Here is an 18,967-nt window from a genome sequence, read left to right on the forward strand (position 1 = left end):
GCCTGTCTGGGCTCAGATAAAAGGTGTGATGTCACAAGGTGTTGGCTAACAGTCTAACACACCTCTAGTGTAGACAAGGCAGTATAGACCAGTGGCTCTCACACTATTTTTACTGGTGACCCCTTTCACACAGCAAGTCTCCGAGTGTGACCTCACCTTCTAAATTAAAAACACTTTTTTTATATATATAAAACACCATTGTAAATGCTGGAGGCAAAGCGAGGTTTGGGGTGGAGGCTGACAGATCACGACCCCCCCCCCCCCCCGTGTAATAACCTCACAACCCACTGAGGGGTCCCGACCCCCAGTTTGAGAACCCCTGTGGTAGACATGGGCTAAGTGGGTCATGTTAAAACCCATGCCTGCTCCTAGCTTAGCATCTGTTAAGGCCAGTGGGCTTTGCCCACTAGACTTCAGACTGTTAGTTAGCATGTGTTAGCTAACGTGTGCTAACATCACCCCTTGTCTCCTCGGCTGGACAAGCCCTGAGGCAGGAGAGGGGTTGAGACAAAGAGAAATATCCCAGGGAACAGCCAAGCTCAGGGTTTTGTTGTTACTTAACAAAGGCAAATGCCGGGAATGGGAGTAAGCCTGGACAATCTCTGGGTGTTAGTTCACTTTGGATCTGGAGGACTTGGTTCCGGATTTGAATTTTACCATGTGGACCCACCTCTGTTCCCTTGGTTCAGTGCTGGGAGTGAGGCTTGGGTTGATCTATCCCAGTGGTTCTCAACCCAGAGTACACGTACCCCTGAGGATATGCAGAGGTCTTCCAGGGGATACAGCGACTCCTCTCGGTATTTGCCGAGTTTTACAGCAGGCGACACAGAAAGCACTAGCGAAGTCAGTACAAACTAAAACTTCATGCAGAGGAGGACTTGTATGATAAACTCAGGACAGACAGCTGCAAGGGAGGGGTAGGTATCAGTCCCAGAGAGTTAAAAGGCCCTCCTCCCTATCAACTGGGAGGCAACTATGGGTCAATCAGGTTCAGCTGAGAAAGGGTTACCAAGGTAGCAATTAGAATCAGCTGAGGGGGAGCTACCTGAGGTTAATTGGGATCAGCTGATCCAACTTAGGGCTGCCTGAGACCTTTTTAAACGCTTCCCTGGGAAGAAGGAGAGGGGGAGAGCAGAGAGAGAAGGAGTCCTGCTACCAGGAGTAACAAGACAGCAAACCTCACCAGGAGAAGAGGCAGTATTCTCTCCCACAAGGGAGAAAAATACTCTAAACAGGACTGGTGGAGATACGGGGAGCAGACTTCCCCTGCGTCCCAAGGGGGACCACATTACCCAAGCCTGTCTCACCAGGGCCAAAAGCAGCAGAGGCTGGGGAGACTGAGAAGGTGCCTTCCCACACTTGTTTATGCTGCTCTTTATACCATACACTGAAATGTCAGTACAATATTTATATTCCAGCTGATTTATTTTATAATTATAGGATAAAACCGAGAAAGTCAGCAATTTGTCAGTAATAGCGCACTGTGCCACTTTCGTGTTTTTATGGCTGATTTCGTCAGCAAGTTGTTTTTAAATGAGGTGAAACTTGGGGGTACGCAGGACAAATCAGCCTCCTGAAAGAGGTACAGTCGTCTGGAAAGGTTGAGAGCCACTATTCTATCCCAGGCACTTTACTCTGCAGCTCACTTGTGCCTGGGAGGTGCTGTTCTGATGCACCAGCATTGGAGAGTGTGCTTTTGTAGAGAGACTGCTTTGCTTAGAGTTTAACTTAACCAGTATCAGTGTGTGAGCTGTCTTTGCTGTTCTGACAGTGTCCTTGCTTTTCACGTACTTTTCTTTTCAATAACACAATTACTTACCCTTCTGAGGAGCAGTCAGTGTTGGTAAACTCCAGCTGCTAAACTGCATTACACAGATCTCTCCTTAAATCTGTGCAGTTATTAATAGTTTATTGATCCTGATCCCATTGCTGGTGAAAAGAATCTCCATCCCAGGCTCCTGTTATCTGAATACTGACTGCTAACCAGCTGGCCGATCGATGCCACTCAAGCCCCTGGGGAAAAGCTCTTCTGCCTGCTTAATCCACTTTAGGAAGAAGGCACTGGCAGCTCGGGGGAGTTTGGATTAGGTGGTGAAAATATGAAGCCAAGGAGAGTTGTGACCTGAGTGCAACTGGGTTCAACAAAGAAAGTGCCAACAGGCAAAGTCAGGACTCTGATCTTCTCCATCAGGATTTCACTGCCGGTCCTGCTCTGCTAAGCACACTTCAGGTGTGATGTAAGTTTGTTTTGTCCAGGGGAGAACCAGGATGCTTGGAGCCTGGTCTCAGATCTGCTGCTGAACTGAGGCAAATCTCTTCACCTCAATTTCCTCATCTGTACAATGGGTAATTGCACATGCAACAACACTCCCAGAAATTGAAACTGGGAAACCTTGGAAGCTGGAAAGCAGAGGAGTCCACGGCCTGAGCTAACAGATCAGGGTTGTTAGAGCAGGGGCAGTAGGCAACTCACAAACTTCTCTGCGTGGTCTGTCCAATAGAGGGGGGCAAAGAGTGGCATTGGGTCAGTGTGGCTTACCGGGGAATCCTGAGACTTGGTTAATGTTTAGAGGACACTGGGAAACCCTCAGACCACAGGTGTCATAGGAGCACCACCTATAAATGCCCATTGATTTTTTTTCCCCCATGCACACCCCTCTGCAGTGTGCGCGCAGAAGTGTGCGAGGCAACTGTAAGGTATTGACACCAGACCTCAGGGTGGGCCCAAAGCTCAGATCCAAATACCCCTGGAACCTGGGAATGTTTGGAGGCAGATCGGATCACTGCAGCAGAGTGGCACAGAAGTCCACGGTAGGCAGAACTGGCCAGACAACAGAATTTCCCTCTTGTGAAAAATTGCTGAGTGGGGAGTAGGAGGGAGGGAATCGACTCATATTGGGACAAGAAGTCAAAAAATTGAATTTTTGTGTGGAAGGAAAATTATCAAAAAAAATTCTACTTCAGGAGAATCCAAATGGAATTTTTTGCCTTGGCGGGTTAAGAACCTGGGTTCCATACATCACCCAGGGGAAAGGAAGAGCTCAAGCCTGTAGGGACTCCCTTAAAAGTTTTATTAAGATGATGTTAAGAAAAAGTGAATGGTACAGAGTTAAGCATAGAAGTTTCTGGTTATCAGGGAATAACACACAGATTATCGAGGGTGCAAAGTTTGGTTTAAGATCAGGTAACATAAGGAATACGTAATCTGCAGTATTCCCAATTGGAGGTAAAAGGTTGATGGGTCAAAGTACAGACATTGAGATATGAGGGTATGAAGTTCATAAAGTGGCTACGTTCGGGTGTGGAGTATAATGAGTGGATATGATGATGAGGATGGATTGACCCTCGTTCTGTGAGATGTAATGGTTATCGACCCTACCAAGCTGCAGGGGGCAGGCAAGTAAAGTTTGCAGGGTTTGGAGCTCTCTAAAGGTGCAAGAGATTTTCACAGATGAAACTGGCTGAGAGATTTTTGCGAAGATGATCTGGAGCGAGGGCTTTAAGGCTAAGCAAAATGAGACAGCAAACCTCTGGCTAAAACAGACTAAATAGAGAGAGGCAGTAAGCGGGCTGTCCCCACAGCTCTGCTGATGCCCCTGAATCCTGACCTGCAATACTCACTACTTCCCAGTCCTGACTGTCCACCCTGCCTGCCAATGCACCTCATTCCTGATCTATAGCCCCCGCTATTCCCATCCTGCCTTCCTCGTGAGCAGAGTTCATCGCCCGCGCATTCTTGTTGCTTTGCGCCGACTCCCAGCGGGCTCGATTTTCCAAGGAGCTCGGCTCCTGTTTTAGGCACCCAAGTACCTGCTTTCAGAACCACTTGGCAAGCGGGGAGCAGGTTGGGGGCAGGGCTCTTCTGAAAACCTGGCCCCAATTTTAAGTGCTGGCCCTTGAGCTCTTTGGGAATCTGGCCGGTTCCCCACCATGACCCCGTGTGCAAATAGGGTGCAAGACGTTATGGCTGTGATCTGATTTTACACTTCTCTGCACGGTGTGTAACCGACAACGCAGGGCAGGGGAGAACTGACATTGATGGGCTCATCTCGCTGGTGAGGTCAGGACTCACTTCCCGTCCCCTTATCTCTCTGGTCCTGAGCTCCGGAGGTGACATATCAGGTCTGCGGCTCCCCCTCGCCCCTCCTGCCACTGAGTCTCCCTGAGGCATTTGTTTGATTAACTCACAGTCACATGCCCCCGTGGCCAGTTCAATCGATCCCTCTTACCAATAAACCTTCATCCTTGCTCTCAGTCGAGATTCACATTTATTTCCTTCTCTGTTGGCTGCTGAGATGCGTAAGGGGCACTTTGATTTTTCTACTTCACCTTCTCAGGGCCTCCTGGGCTGGGATAAGGCCATGTCACCAGATCAATTTAATCCCAGAGTAGACAAATGTGAGGATCTGGTTTGGAGGAGCTGCTGGAATCAATAGTGCCCTGGCCAGAACTTGTCAGAAGTTTCTATCTCTCTCCCCTCTGTTAATGCACCATATCTGGCCAATGCCCTTCCTGCAGCGCGAGGGATGTGGCCTGCTGCTTCCCGTTACACCTGCACACACTTTATCCCTCTGAACTGTACCGAAGATGTTCAGCATAGACAGGTGCATTGGAAGGAAAAGTTTAAACCGTCTGAGCATGTTGTTGAGAAAAGACCTTGCTCTTCACAAGCACCTCCTATCCCAGATCTCTCCGAGCTTTGCAGCCTGTGTGTGTTAATAAATCAAGAGGTGATGTACTTAGAAAAGAGACACAATAAATAATCCTCTAAAGAACATAATTAACCTATGGAACTCCCTGCTGCTGGACACAATTGAAGCAAATGTCTCAGTGTAAGGCAGAAGAGGATCACACTATTCTAAGAGTAGCAATGGTAACAAGAATAAGCATCATCCACCCTAGGGCTTCCCACCCTAATGCTGATTGTTGTCCAGTCAGGAAGAAACATCCACCTCGCTATGGTACAGTGCTGTGCAATTGTCCTCATGCACTATGGGACAGGTTTGCCTTCTGCTCGAATCCTGCTGGAGAGTTTAGGAGGCAGAGTTCTAGGAAATGCCAAACACTTCCCTTCTGTTCACACAGTTAAAAAAAAGCTCGGCTGTGTTTCTGTCATAAACAGATAGCTAAGGGTTAATGTCTCTTTCACCTGGAAAGGAGTAACCTGAAACACCTGACCAGAGGACCAATCAGGAAACAAGACTTTTTCAAATCTGGGTGGAGGGAAGTTTTAGGTGTGAGTTCCTTGCTCTTTGTCTTGGGTCTGACCCTCTCAGCTATGAGAGTGATTTTTCTATCTCCAGCTTTCTAATCTTCTGTTTCCCAGTTGTAAGTACAAAGAGATAGGAAGACCATAGGTTTATATTGTTTTCTTTTGTATTTACATGTGTGTAGTTGCTGGAATGTGTTAAATTGTATTCTTTTTGGATAAGGCTGTTTATTCATTTTTCTTTTAAGCAATTGACCCTGTATTTGTCACCTTAATACAGAGAGACCATTTTTATGTCCTTTTCTTTCTTTTTTATATAAAGCCTTCTTTTTAAGACTTGTTGGAGTTTTTTCTTTAGTGGGGACTCCAGGGAATTGAGTCTGCAGCTCACCAGGGAATTGGTGGGAGGAAGAAGTCAGGGGGGGAAATCTCTTTGTGTTAGATTTACTAAGCCTGACTTTGCATACCCTCTGGGTGAAGGGGCCGGGGGGGGATTAGACCTCTCGGTACTTCTGTTTCCAGGACTGGAAATAGGGAAGGTGGAGTCCCTCTGTTTAGATTCACGGAGCTTGCTTCTGTATATCTCTCCAGGAACCCAGGGAGGGAACACCTGGAGGGGAGAAGGGAAATGGTTTATTCCCCTTTGTTGTGAGACTCAAGGAATCTGAGTCTGGGGGTCCCAAGGGAAGGTTGTTGGGGGGACCAGAGTGCCCCAAAACACTCTAATTTTTTGGGTGGTGGCAGCTTTACCAGGTCCAAGCTGGTAACTAAGCGTGGAGGTTTTCATGCTAACCCCCATATTTTGGACGCTAAGGTCCAAATCGGGGAAATATGTTATGACAGTTTCTAATATGCCCATGGACTGATTTACGTGACTAGTTGCACAAGGCTCAGTGATGAGAGGTGACAGAATAGAACCTCAGCTGCACACTAGAAGAGAGAGGAGATCGCCAGAGCCCTGTGTGGTTACAAAATGCGTATGTGCATCCCATCCGGGATCCGCAAACATGATGCACAGCTATAAAAGTGGATCTCCGCAGATTTGCAGGCCTCTAGTGATCGCTGCCAGCTTCTCTCCTGAAGGAACACCTTCCTATGCTGCTAGCTTCTCCACTCACGCCAATGGGGAGAGACTGGTGTCGCCTGTTACCGTGGACTCGGCATTGTAGCTTTGTGGGTCACTAACTTGAATGAGCTGTACCACCTTGTGCTGGGAGTCCATCAAGCACCGAGAGGTAGGGGGAAGGGAGATAGTCTGGCGGTTACGGCACTAGCTTAGGATCTGGAGGACCTGGGTTTCAGTCCTTGTTGCACTATAGATATCTGTGACCTGGGCCTCAGTTTCTCCTCCATAAAATGGGGATAATGACTCTTCCCTGCCTCACAAGGCTGCCATTTAGGATTGCGAGGCTGCCTGATGTTCTCGAGATCGGGGCCATAAGTACCTGTGGTATATGCTTCAAGAAGTGCGGCTAGTGCCTCAGTAGGCAGCATGCTTCCTCCTAGAGCGACCAGAGCCTTTTGGTGCTAGGGGGAGCCGGGCTGATTGCTGATGATTAGATGGGATGTTCAGTATCCCTCACAGCCGGCCTCATTTTGTACCCATTTAAGATGACACGTGTTTTAGTCTTGACCCCAGCAGGAGTGGCAACTGGCCAGTACGGAGCGCTTTTGAAATTCCCACCCTTGGTCGTGGGTGTTACGTCTACACCAAAGCTAGGAGTGAGCCTCCCAACCCGGGTCGATAGACTCGGGCTTGTCGGGCTTCAGCCTGCACGCCCTTAGGAAGTGTGGAGGGGTTAGCCCAAGTGCCCTGGCCGCATGACAATGTGCAGACCAGTTACTTTCTGGCTCCTTGCAACCCTAAAGTTTCAGGTGACTGTCATGGTCACCAGGTGAGCTGGCTGAAAAACACTTCAGCCGGACTGAAAAATGCAGTTTCATCAGAATCAAAACATTTCTCAGGGATGTGTCGATTTCAGCTTCAACGGGAGACAGTAATAAAGAGCTGTTTTGGCTTCCTCATTTCATTTTGATAATGCCAAAACATTTTGTTTTGATGAGGTCAAAATGTTCCGGCTCCACTTTCTTGTTTCGTTTCATTTCATTTTGAGTTGGTATTATATTAAAATATTATAATATACATGTGTGTTTTATATTCTACAATAACATTCCAGCATTGTTGAAAAGAAATAATTTTTTATCTTATTGAAGTGAAATATTTCATTGTTTCCAAAACTTTTTTTTGCCAGAATGTCTGTCCCATGGCACGTTGTTTTTTTTTTAATAATTTTAACTTTCCATTCAGAATGAAAACAAATTTAGAGATGTCAGTATTTCCCATGGAGATTCTGTTTTACAACCATCTCTAGTTACTACCTTCTGTTACAAGCTGCCGTGTACAGAGGTGGTCCCAACCAGTGACACCGGATCTGAGCAGAACCTCAGGTTCTGATGAAGTTCGGGGCTGGACTTCCATTCTGCTCATTTCTAGTCATGTAGCGCACTCTTAGAAAGCTGCAGGCGTGGGTGCAAGTCAGTAGTGGATATTGTGGCTGCTGTGTAAGAAATGTGTTTGATTTGTAAAGCAGAGGAGAATCCTAAAGAATTACTGATGTCATGTGAGCGTAAGATATCAGTTATGTTACCGTAACATTTCCTTTTCCTTCTCCCTTCCCAGTCTTCCAGAGGTTCGGATCTCAGACAACGGCCCGTACGAGTGTCATGTGGGCATTTACGACAGAGCTACCCGGGAGAAGGTGGTCCTGGCATCTGGCAACATATTCCTCAACGTGATGTGTAAGTGCAGTGCCTCTTCCCCGGCTGGGGGTGGCAGGGATGGGAGCTATGGGTGGCAGTGGGTAAGGAATCAGTCCTGCTCTGAAATCTCTGCACAAACCAGACCTAAAGCCAGCAGCTGGATTGCTCTGCTGTAACCCCTGGCCAGGATGCTGGGATCATTAACCTGCTCCCAGCATGCAGTGTGCATTCCAAGCATGAACATGGCCAGAACAGTGCTTTCTTGGGGGCATAACGGAAATGGAGCATTAAACTGCATGAGAAAGTCCCAGTGGAGGGTGACTCGCCCCACAGATGTCCATTCTCTGCAAGTTGTACTTCCCGAGGGAAAGCAAAGTCCTGTGTTAACGCAGTCAGAGCACCAGATACGCAGAGAGAGCATCTGCTCTCAGCACCCTCTGCTGTTGCTGCCAGCACATCCCCAGATGGTTTGAAGCCCACGTCTCCCAGGTAGCCTGGTGCAATGTAGCATCGTGCCAGCCACTGAGTACAGAGCAAAGGAGAAAGGAGCTGGGCTGGGCATGGTTGAAGTGGCCAGGTATGTCCTGCTTGACGGATGTGGTCTCTCCGGATATGTTATTTTAAGGGAGTGGGGAAAAGTCCCACTCTTTTCAGGGGCAGTCAGAAGAAGAGCCGACTGCACTGGTATTTACCGAGCTGCTCAGCAGTGCTCAGCCCACCATGGAGAAATAGAAAGCTGATGAATGGGCATCAGCTAGGGCTGGGGTTTGTGGTTCCCGGGACTTCCTCTACGATGGCAGTAGTTGCTGCTCCGAGCAGAGAGGAGACAACCGGCGGAAGGCAGCTCCTCTCCAGCATGTCATTAGGAAGGGCACCAGGCAGAAGGAGAAAGTTCGCAGAGGGATTTTTATGGGGGGAATTGCTGCACACACTCCCACACACATGAACTTCATCTAACGGCAGGATTTTGCTAAAGCGATACTATTCCATGTGGCAGGAGAAGCTGGTAGATCTGGCGAGGTCTCTGCTTTAGATGCCAGGCCCTCGGAGGAACAACGAAGTGATGGGGCTGATTTAGAAGGCGGCACTCTTCCCTCTGAGTGAGCGCAGAACTAGTGCCCTTGCGTGGCGTTAGGGGGCTGCCATGGAGGAGCTGCCTTTTGACTAGCATGTAAATCCTGACCAGCTGTGGGTACTGGAGCTTCTGTGGCAGCACTCGTGTCTTAGATTCCATGCTGAGTAATTTCCTGCTGCCAGCCTCACCTCCCCTGTCATCTGAGAGGGATGTAGCCTCTTCCCTCCCTGTCTGTAGTGTGTCTGCCAGTCATGTGGCATCATTGTTGGTATTACAGTTGCCCCCAAAGGCCCCAACTAAAATCAGGGCCTCATTGTGCCAGGTGCTGTACAGACACCTAGTGAGAGACAGTCCCTGCCCTGGAGAACTTACAATCTAAATACAGGGAAAGGGAGGGGAGAAGAAACTGAGGCAAAGTGACTTGCCTAAGGTGGCTCGCTGAGGCTAAGCCTAATTGCAGTTGCTGGACCAAGAGGGGTCCCACCTGGAAGGTAGGGGAAGCCAGTCCTGCCTCACCCAGCCCTGTGGGGAGAAGGGTGTACAGTAGAACCTCAGAGTTACAAACTGACTGGTCAACCACACACCTCATTTGGACCGGGAAATACTCAGTCAGGCAGCAGCAGAGACAAAACAAATACAAAAAAATATCCAGTACAGTGCTGTGTTAAACGTAAACTACTAGACAAAAATAAAGGGGAAATTACAAAAAAAAGATTTAACAAGGTAAGGAAACCGGTTCTGTGCTTGTTTCATTTAAATTGAGATGGTTAAAAGCTGTGTTTTCCTTCTGCATAGTAAAGTTTCAAAGCTGTGTTAAGTCAATGTTCAGTTGTAAACTTTGAAAGAACGATGATGTTTTGTTCAGAGTTCCAAACACCCTCCAGTCCCGAGCTGTCCTAACGCTGAGGTTCTACTGTAGTTCCTGCTGATGGGTGGTGATCTGGGAAGACGTGCTTGGGATGCTGACCACCATTCTCTCATCGTAATCACATCCTGCGTGTCTGGGCTACAGCAGGCACAAAAGATGAGTCCACTTGTCTCCTGCCTGAAAGGTGCTAGCTGATCGAGCTGGGGCCAAAGAGAAAACAGGTTCCCTCCTGGATCCTGGACTTGACTTTCTGTGCCTGCCTGGAATGGGTGTGAGCTATGGACATGCAGAAGTCTCTTTGCTTGGCCACATTTTGGGATGGTTCCATTTATAGATATCAGCAGGCACAGCTTTACCCATGGTGCTTTGTGGTCTGTAGTGACCTGCATATGTGTTGCCTGAAACTTCTTGTATCCTACATAAGCTCTAGTGCCATTGAAGTACCTGTACATGTCTCAAATAAGACAGTAATGACCAGTGGGGAACGACATTTCTTGGCCGTTAATGAGCAACTGGAGGAATTTGACCAGAGATCGTTATGATGTAATGATAGAAAAAGAAAAAAATTATAATTCCCTGAGGTGTTAAGGAGTTACTAGTCCGACGGCTTGTTGCTATGGAGATGACCATCTGTTCCACGCACAACAGTGGCTGTTCTTAGCAGTTACAGGCGGGCACGGTAGGCATCAGCAGAGATTGCCCCCAGATGCGCCAGGTTCGGAGCCAGATCGGCAGGCCCGGGCGGGGGTTGGATTTTTGCCTCACCCTGGTAGAGAGGGAGCCGCACTTTAGAAAGCTGGGATCTGAGTCTGAACTTTTGCAAAGCTCCGGGCTGCTGGTGTCTATCCGTGATAGAGGTTGTGGCCCCTTGCAAAGCTGGGATCTGGGCATTGTGACATGGCCCAGCTGGGAGTCCACAGTGGACAAGGAGCTGCCTGCACAGTCTCTGTTAGATTCAGGGCCTGGCTTGCTTGGCTGGACAGGTAAATGTTCACTCTTCCAAAAGTTAAGGACTCTGTAAACAGCATTGCAGCAGCAATGGGGAAGGCCGATTATCCTGCAGATTTACCACCGGGGCCAGCCCATGGGACAGGGAGAGGGGACCCCTCACATAACATCCTCTAGTGTCCAGAGCAGGGACTCACCTTGCAGTTTTGTCCCTGGCTCTGCCACTGACTGCTTTGCATGCCCCAAGGTGAGTCACTTAACCTCCCTGTGGCTCGTGTGATTCTGGCATGAAAAGGGCTATAGAAATCCAAAGCTATTGAGCTTGGGGCAGGGACTTATTTTGCCCCATTCTACCCACCTGCTCCCTCTGGGCCAGGTGCCACCTTTCCTGTTCTGACTGGGGTTCCTTCTCTTGGCTGTCAGACCTCAGAAGGGTCCGAGATGCCTCCGCAGAGGGCTTTGGGAAGGCAAGCAGTGGCCCTGCGAGGAAGGGAAGCAGCCCGGAGACGGGTTAGCTGTAGCGGAGCGTAACAGAACCGCTCATCACCACAGGCTCTTTGCTTTTCAAAAGGCCTAATGCTCGGCTGGTATCGACTGGCTTCCTCTTGCCTGAATCCTTCCTGCTAGGACAGCTTGTTCAGATAAAGAGCCCGTTTAAACAATGAAAGCTCGTGCTATCCTTCATATCAGCAACAATGCAGCCTGAGAGCAAGAGTCAAATGAGGTATTTCTAATGGCTAGAGGAAATGGGAGGATCGGGGTTAACACCCAGGAAGCCTTCCATGGGAACTGCTTGGCTGAAACACCTGCCTGCCACTCACTATCTAGCCCAGGGGTCGGCAGCCTTTCAGAAGTGCTGTGCTAAGTCTTCATTTATTCACCTCTAATTTAAGGTTTCGCGTGCCAGTCATACATTTTAGCGTTTAGAAGGTCTCTTTCTATAAGTCTATTATAATGACTAAACTATTGTTGTATGTAAAGTAAATAAGGTTCTTAAAATGTTAAGAAGCTTCATTTAAGATCAGTGGCCAGGACCCAGGAAGTGTGAGTGCCACTGAAAATCAGCCCACCTGCTGCCTTTGGCACACGTGCCATAGGTTGCCTACGCCAGATCTAGCCCATAGGATGTTTCACAATTAACTTAGTTGTTTTTCGCCTTCCTTTGATGCACCAAGTGTTGGAGGCAGGACATGGGGGCCTGGTTGGGCCAATGCTCTGATGCAGTATGACAACTGCAGTGCACCCAAGGGTCAAATTCAGCCTGAGCAGAAGAGGGCATCTCCGTGCAAGTGGTGTCAACATAGGCAAAGGCTGGAATCTGCTCCTGTAGCACTGAGGATCGTGCCCATGAATGCGGGACTCCTCGCTGCTGAGTCATCCTAAACCCAGGCTCTAGCACCTGGCATAAAGATGCAGTGATGTTTGCTGATTCATGTTCACAGGTGCCACTACTCTATAAGAGGGATTGGGCGTGGCACTGGGGGGTAGCGGGAACAGCCAAGCTGTAGGGAGAAGTTGTTAGAAGATTGCTATGTTGTGTCCTTTCCATGGCTATATATACACCGTGAGTTACTCTGTTCAGGTTAGGGTAGGGCTGGCAGCTTTCGACATGTCCTGGGAGTGCTGAGTGAATAGCCAAATATAGAATTGCTCTTGCATCTAAATCAGAAATGCTCCTCAAAAACTCAAGGCCACTTCAAAGGCATCAGTACTGGGAATGAATAATAGTGCCGAGTTCTTTTCAGCAGTAGCTCTCGAAGCAGCTCGGTATCGTTGTCCCCAGATCTGGGGACTCGGGCACAGAGAGGGGAAGTGAAGTGCATGAGGTCACACAACAGTAAAGCTGAGACCAGCACCCACGTCTTCCAGTGCGCCATCTGATGCTTTGGCCACTAGGCCACCTTGTCTCCAGCGTCTTAGCACTCAGCCCTCATCTCTAGCTCAGATCTCAAGAGGGACAATTCTGGAGGTTGGCGTCTTGCCCATTGTGGATGTTTGTCTAATGGACAAAACCGACCATGCGTTTCGTCACCCGGCTGGCAGGGGGCGCTGCTTGTCAGTTCCAAGGGGCACTGAGACGTCTTGGGGGACCCCTGGATTGGCACAGCAGGGGGTGCTGCCAGTCAGAATTGAGGTCTGGCTCAAGGTGCGAAGGTGCTCCAGGTCAGGAGTGGAGCTGGGTGGCAAGAGGTATTTCCCTCGTGCAGGCACTGTCAATATTTCGACTTTTGTTTCTGTCCCCAGTTGGGACAGCACATCACAACAGTGAAATTTGAGGTGGGAGGGCTGAAAAGTTTTGTAAATGTCAGTTCAGAACCATCGGCACAAAACATGTCCAAACATTGCTTTGGCAAACGGAAACCTCACGTTGAAATGGGCGTTTTCCCCAGGGAGAGTGGGGATAAAACAGCATTCCCATTAAAAAACTGCTCATTGGAGGAGTTGTAACCAAGTCTAGTCACAGGGCGTTGGTGTCGCAGGGTAGCTGCTGCCTGCCCCGTGCCTGGCAGCAGTGGGATAGTCACCAGTGTTGGCTGACACGCTCGGGACCTCCAGACGTCAAAACTTGAGCAGCTACTGCCTGAACTAAGGAGTGGGGGCCTCTACCATACCCATCACTTCTGTGGATTGGGTGCAAAGGAGCGCCGGTAGCACACACTCACCACAGGGCTACCCTAGCATTGTCAGTTCACGCGCCCATAAAGCAGGCCCTTCCAAGAAGACACGGATCTCTGTCAGGGAGGAGGAGTCTGAAAAAGCCAGATACCAAGGATAAACTGTACGAGAAACCATCAGAGAAGAGTAAAAGCCCTGTTCCTGGACAGCTTGCCATATTCGACCTGTTTTATAGCAGAGAAGATGGCAGTACATGAGGTCAGGCTCTCTGGGACACCTTGTTCCTCGGAGGCTGCTGGGCTTATAAATTGGCCTTAAAAGCAACAAGGATGCGTGAGTAGGGCAGCTAGATGTAACCTTCAGAGCAACTGTGGAGAACAACCTCACCATAAAGCATGTCTCTCTGTTCCTGACCGTGCCCGGTGCTCGGAGCCCCTGGAGCCTAATGAATGGAGTGCCCTGTGTCTGTTAATATGCTGATCCGTAGTGCTTAATCACTTGAAAATTCCCGGTGTGCCAGCCGAGATGGCCCTGCTAACAGCACACTCTGCTCCGAGACTCTGAATGATCCTCTGCTCTCCTCTGGCACGTTCTGCTCGCGGATCTCAAAGCACTTCATAAACATTATTAGTGAATTAGGGCATATCATCCTCTCCTGGGAGCACGACCTGGATTATTATCCCCTTGTTATAGGTGGAGAAACTGAGGCATGGAGTGGGACTGTGACTTGTTCAAGGTCACGCAGTGAGTCACATGTTGGACCCTGGAGTCCTGTCTCTCCCTCTGCTGTCCTACTGCTACAGACTCCTTTTGCTCCAGAAGTTAGAGATGAAAACCAGCTCCCACCACTTTTTTTCCCATTTTATAGCCTCCAGTGCCAGGGTGAGGTGACATTATTGTTATCTATACAACGGTAGCACAAGAGGCTGAAGCGAAGATCAGCCTCCCCTCCCCCCCCGATCACATAGGGCTTATCTACTCATACACTGAGTGTGCGGCAGGCTGGGTGGTACATCTACCCTGCCTCAAACTAAGGCTGTGTTAACACTTGTGGTGATATGTGGCATACAGGCACTAGATGTGTAGCTACACACTGCAATGAAAGGCTCTGGCTGGGCTGAGTGGGAGGCAGCGGGGAAAGACTCTGGCTGCATAGATGTGGGAGGTACTGCTTGGGTGTGAAGAGAGCAGTGTATATTCCCTGGGGTTCAGGCATGTAGGGCTGTCTGCTCTTTCTACCCTGCTGTGCATCACCATCTCCACTGCTATTGATTCCCATGCTAGCTGGGTGTGCAGTATGTATTCTCCACACCGCTGTAAGTGGAGATGCATCCTAACTGTCTGTGTGGACCCTGCTGACACACACTAACAGTTCCTAAGGAGCTGTTAGTCCACATTAGCTGTGTCCACCCGGCCAGTTAGTGTGCACTCCTGTGGGGTAGATTGACAGCCTGGCTTGTCACAAACTAAATGTTCATATGGATGAGCGCCTGGTGAGAGATGCCCAGACTCCAAGGAGATTATAATTAAGGCTGCAATTCTTTCACAGAGGTCACGGAAGGTCACGGATTCTGTAACTTTCCGCAACCTCTGTGACTTCCGCAGCTGCAGGGGAGGCTGACTTCAGGGCTGCCCAAGCAGCCACTGCTGGAGCAACCTGGGGCCAGCTGCTCTATCAGTCCCCAGGGCTAGCTGCACCAGCCACTGCTTGGGAGGCCTGAGCAGCTGGCTCTGGGGAGCAGCAGCCGGTGCGGCTAGTCCTGGGGACTGCCCAAGCAGCAGTTCCGGTGTCTGCCATGGGAGCAACTGCCCTAGCCGCTGCTTGGGCAGCCCCAGGCAGCTGGCTCCGGGGACTGCCAAAACAGCAGCCAGTGTGGCTGGCCCCAGGGAGCACCCAAGCAGCAGTCCTGGGGGTGCCTTGGGGACTGCCCTAGCAGCAGCGGTCCTGGGGTGGCTGCAGCAGCGGCCACAGAGCCCCTAGGAGGTCCAGAGGGTGGGCCCTGGGAGCAGCGGCTGGAGGGCAGTCAACTGCCAGCACTGGAGCAGGGTCCCCGCAGAAGGGGGCCCCTGGAGTGGGGCCCCAGAAGTAGAGATTTAGTCAAGGCTATTTTTGGTCAAAGGCATGGACAGGTTACAGGCCGTGAATTTTTATTTATTGCTCGTAACCTGTCCATGACTTTGACCAAAAAACCCCATGTGCCTAAATCTTAGCCTTAATTATAATCGGCATAGTCAAAGGAAAGATTATATCCCCCGGGTGTGGATGGGGAATTGACACACAAGGAGAGATGAAGTGACGTGGCTGCAGGCACCCGGAGTGTGTTCGCACTGAAATATATAACCGGCAGCCCCACTTGGTGCCTGGGTCAAGTGATTCAGGCTGCCGGGCTGAAAGAAGCAGTGTAGATGTTCCGGCTCTGAGACCTTCTATCTCGTGGGGATTCGCAGTCCAGGCTCCAGCCCAAACTTGAATATCGACACTGCTGTTTGGCCCGTGAGCCCGAATCAGCTGCCCTGGACCAGGCACGGGTCTTTTACTGCACAGTAGATGGGGCCCGAGGGAGTCTGATGCTGATTTCCTGAGTCCTTGCCCTGTACCTCAACCCCAAGCGCCACCTTGCCTTTACTTCTCTTGGGACTGGAGAGCACCGAGGTCATTTGCATGCTCCCCTTCTCTGGTATGAACACGTCCCTGCCCACTCTCCCTCCTTCCAGCCTCATGCCAGGTGAGCAGGGACCGGCACTGTTCTGACAGCGATTGTGCTGCTGCTGGCTCTGAGTTAGACAGGTCCAGGGGCTCCCAGGAGACGTGCTGTTTTCCACAGCTCTGCCCTTGTCAGGATCTCCCTGGAGAACCTCCCCTGCCCGTTCTGACAAAGGCACTCTCGAAATTATCATATGGCATGATCTGGAGTGGGGGATTTGCTCCAGAGGGCTCCCCACTCTCCTGCCAGGAGCTGGTGGTTTCAGCGGGAGCTGCAGCAAGAGACGGGGTAGAGAACAAACATGGGACTGAGTCAGGTGAGACTGGAATTAACCTCGTCATCACTGAGCACTGCCCAAGGCACCCACTAGGCAATGTGCCCTTCAGCTCAGCCGCTCTGGGGGGAACTGCCGGCAGCGTGGGGGTTGAGCTGAGGGCATGAGGGAACAACTCTGCAGTTAGGAAAATGGGAATACTGATCTCGTCCCTAGCAGGCGTCAACCCAGCGATCTGAAAGTGCTCTAAAGAGCTAGGTGAGTCTCGTTCCCCCCCAACGTTAGTAACGGGGAAACTGAGTCACAAAGAGGGGAAGTGGCTTGCTCAAGCAGAGTCAGGGGCAGAGCAGGGGCTGGCCAGCCAACCGCAGCTGTCATTTGCGAGAGACTGAACTTCATTTTTGTTCCAAATCTGATACAGCTAAATCTTGCCTCTCCTGTGTCCTGAGCGAATGATCTAACTGCCAGGCTCTTGGCTGTTGCAGGGTTCGTGGCTCCTGGCCGCGTTTCAGCCCGGACAAGATAGGTTTCTGCAGAACACGGTGGCTATGACGAAAGGGCATTTTTCAGGGAAAAAATGTTTAGTCCAAAATGTTTAGACTGGTGCTTGCTAGAACCCAGGTTTCCTGATGCCCTGCACCACAACAGAGACAGAGCCCGCCACTGGGTATGTCTGGGGCTGCTCACCTTTCCAGACGACTGGACCCCTTTCAGGAGGCTGACTTGACCTGCGTACCCCCAAGTTTCACCTCACTTAAAAACAACTTGCTTACAGAATCAGACCTCAGAATACAAAAGTGGCACAGTGCCCTGTTACTGACAAATCGCCGACTTTCTCATTTTTGCCCTATAATTGTAAAATAAATCAATTGGAATGTAACTGTTGCACTTACATTTCAGTGTCTAGCGTATCGAGCAGTACAAAGAAGTCGCTGTTTGAAATTTTAGCTTGTACTGACTTGGCGGATGCGTTTTATGTAGCCTGTTGTAAAACTCAGCAAATATCTAAATGAGTTGGTGTATCCCCTGGAAGATCTTTGCGTACCCCCACGGGTTGAGAACCACCGGTGCAGACGCTCAGGTCCTCCCCACTGGCTGGGTTTCAGAGCCTCGGCGCCAGCCTGAGCCCACACGTCTACACTGCTATTTTTAGCCCTGCAAGCCCGAGTCAGCTGGCCTGGGCTCCTAGACTTGCAGCTCTGGGTCGTTTGTTGCAGCGTACAGGGACCCGTAATCTCTCGCTCCTACCTGTGAAGGCTGCAGGCCTCAGACGTGGCTTTCTTCAGCACAGCCCCCTCCGCGCGCTTTCCGGTGACTGATTGTTTCTGCTGCTTGTGCAGAGGTGTCAGGGCACCGGAAGCGCGGGATTGAAGCAGGCACCTCAATGAGCATGCGAGGTGCCAAACACGGGCTTTACAGACAGATGGCAGCGGCCTCGGCGGAGTTCTGTCATTTCCAAAGCCGGTCCAGGAGGTGTAATTGAGAATTACCGCTGATAACGAGTCACATACCTCAGGGGGCCTCTCTCAAGTGATCTTGGGGAATCGCTCACCGTGAGTGACAGGACAAGGCTGTAGCAAGCCAAGCTGCTGCGAAGAAGAGGTGGGTTTTTTTTATTAAGAGACGGTTGCTGCGTCTCCTTCTGGTAGCAAGGGTAGAACCTAATCCCCTGGGACTGGTGCTGGTGGATCCCTGTCTCCCATCCCTCCAGCCCTGGGAGCAACTCTTTCACCAGGTGAACTGGAAGAGCAAGTCTTATCATCAGGGATGCAGTCTGCTCAAAACTGCAGGCAGCCTGAAAAGGCAGCTCGGGGACAAGTCAGGACTGCCATGTGCTGCCAACTCTGAAGCCTACTAATGCCGACCTAAGTGCCAGTATTGTTCAGTTTCGCTCCCGAGCAAAGCATGCAAGATGCCATCTACTGAATGACATCTCGTTTGGGTGCCCCGAGTGGGAGGAGCCTGGATTGTGGGAGGAGTTTGAGAGCGCCGGCGCTTATTTTGTTCTCCACGCTGACCCTTGTTTTCAGAGAAGCTTATTGGAGAGAGCCCAGTGGCTCAGAAGGCGTGATCTGTAAGACGATAGCAAAGGCAGATTGCTCTGTACCTCTCTTGCCAGGGGCAGCATGAATCAGAACCTCCCGTTATTCCATCATACCAGGTGAATCACAGCCCACTAGTCGGTGCGTTATGCATCATCCTCTGTCTCCAATCTACAGAGGGGACGTGTCTGTTACCGCCATCGCTGGGGAGTCTGCCTCTTTAGTTCAAGTTACAGGGACTTGTGCTTTCGGCTCTTGGGCGCTTCAATCCCAGTGGTTGACTAAGCATGCGGACTAGACACACAACATAAAATGTGTTGGTGGGGTGACTAGAAGCCACACTAAAGTAGGGACACTGAAGGCCTACTAAACAACCTGGGATGAGGGGCAAGAAGTGTCCCCGCCATCTCCCTTCCCCAAATGGTTGCAGCTAGTTCAGATACAAAAAGTATCCACCACTGGAGCCTGCT

At 50.3% G+C, this 18,967-nt stretch overlaps 1 protein-coding gene across 2 annotated transcripts in view; it reads left to right on the forward strand.

The window, feature by feature from the left end:
* The window catches only part of IGSF21 (immunoglobin superfamily member 21), a 257,037-nt gene that overhangs the window by 190,109 nt on the left and 47,961 nt on the right, over positions 1-18,967 (forward strand). For both annotated transcript variants that reach the window (XM_030537866.1, XM_030537868.1), the window contains exon 4: positions 7,890-8,008. In XM_030537866.1, the coding sequence (XP_030393726.1) occupies positions 7,890-8,008 (119 nt within the window). The remainder of the gene's footprint in view (positions 1-7,889; positions 8,009-18,967) is intronic.

The sequence above is a fragment of the Gopherus evgoodei genome, chromosome 18 (genome assembly GCF_007399415.2).
Source record: "Gopherus evgoodei ecotype Sinaloan lineage chromosome 18, rGopEvg1_v1.p, whole genome shotgun sequence".
NCBI lineage: Eukaryota > Metazoa > Chordata > Testudines > Testudinidae > Gopherus > Gopherus evgoodei.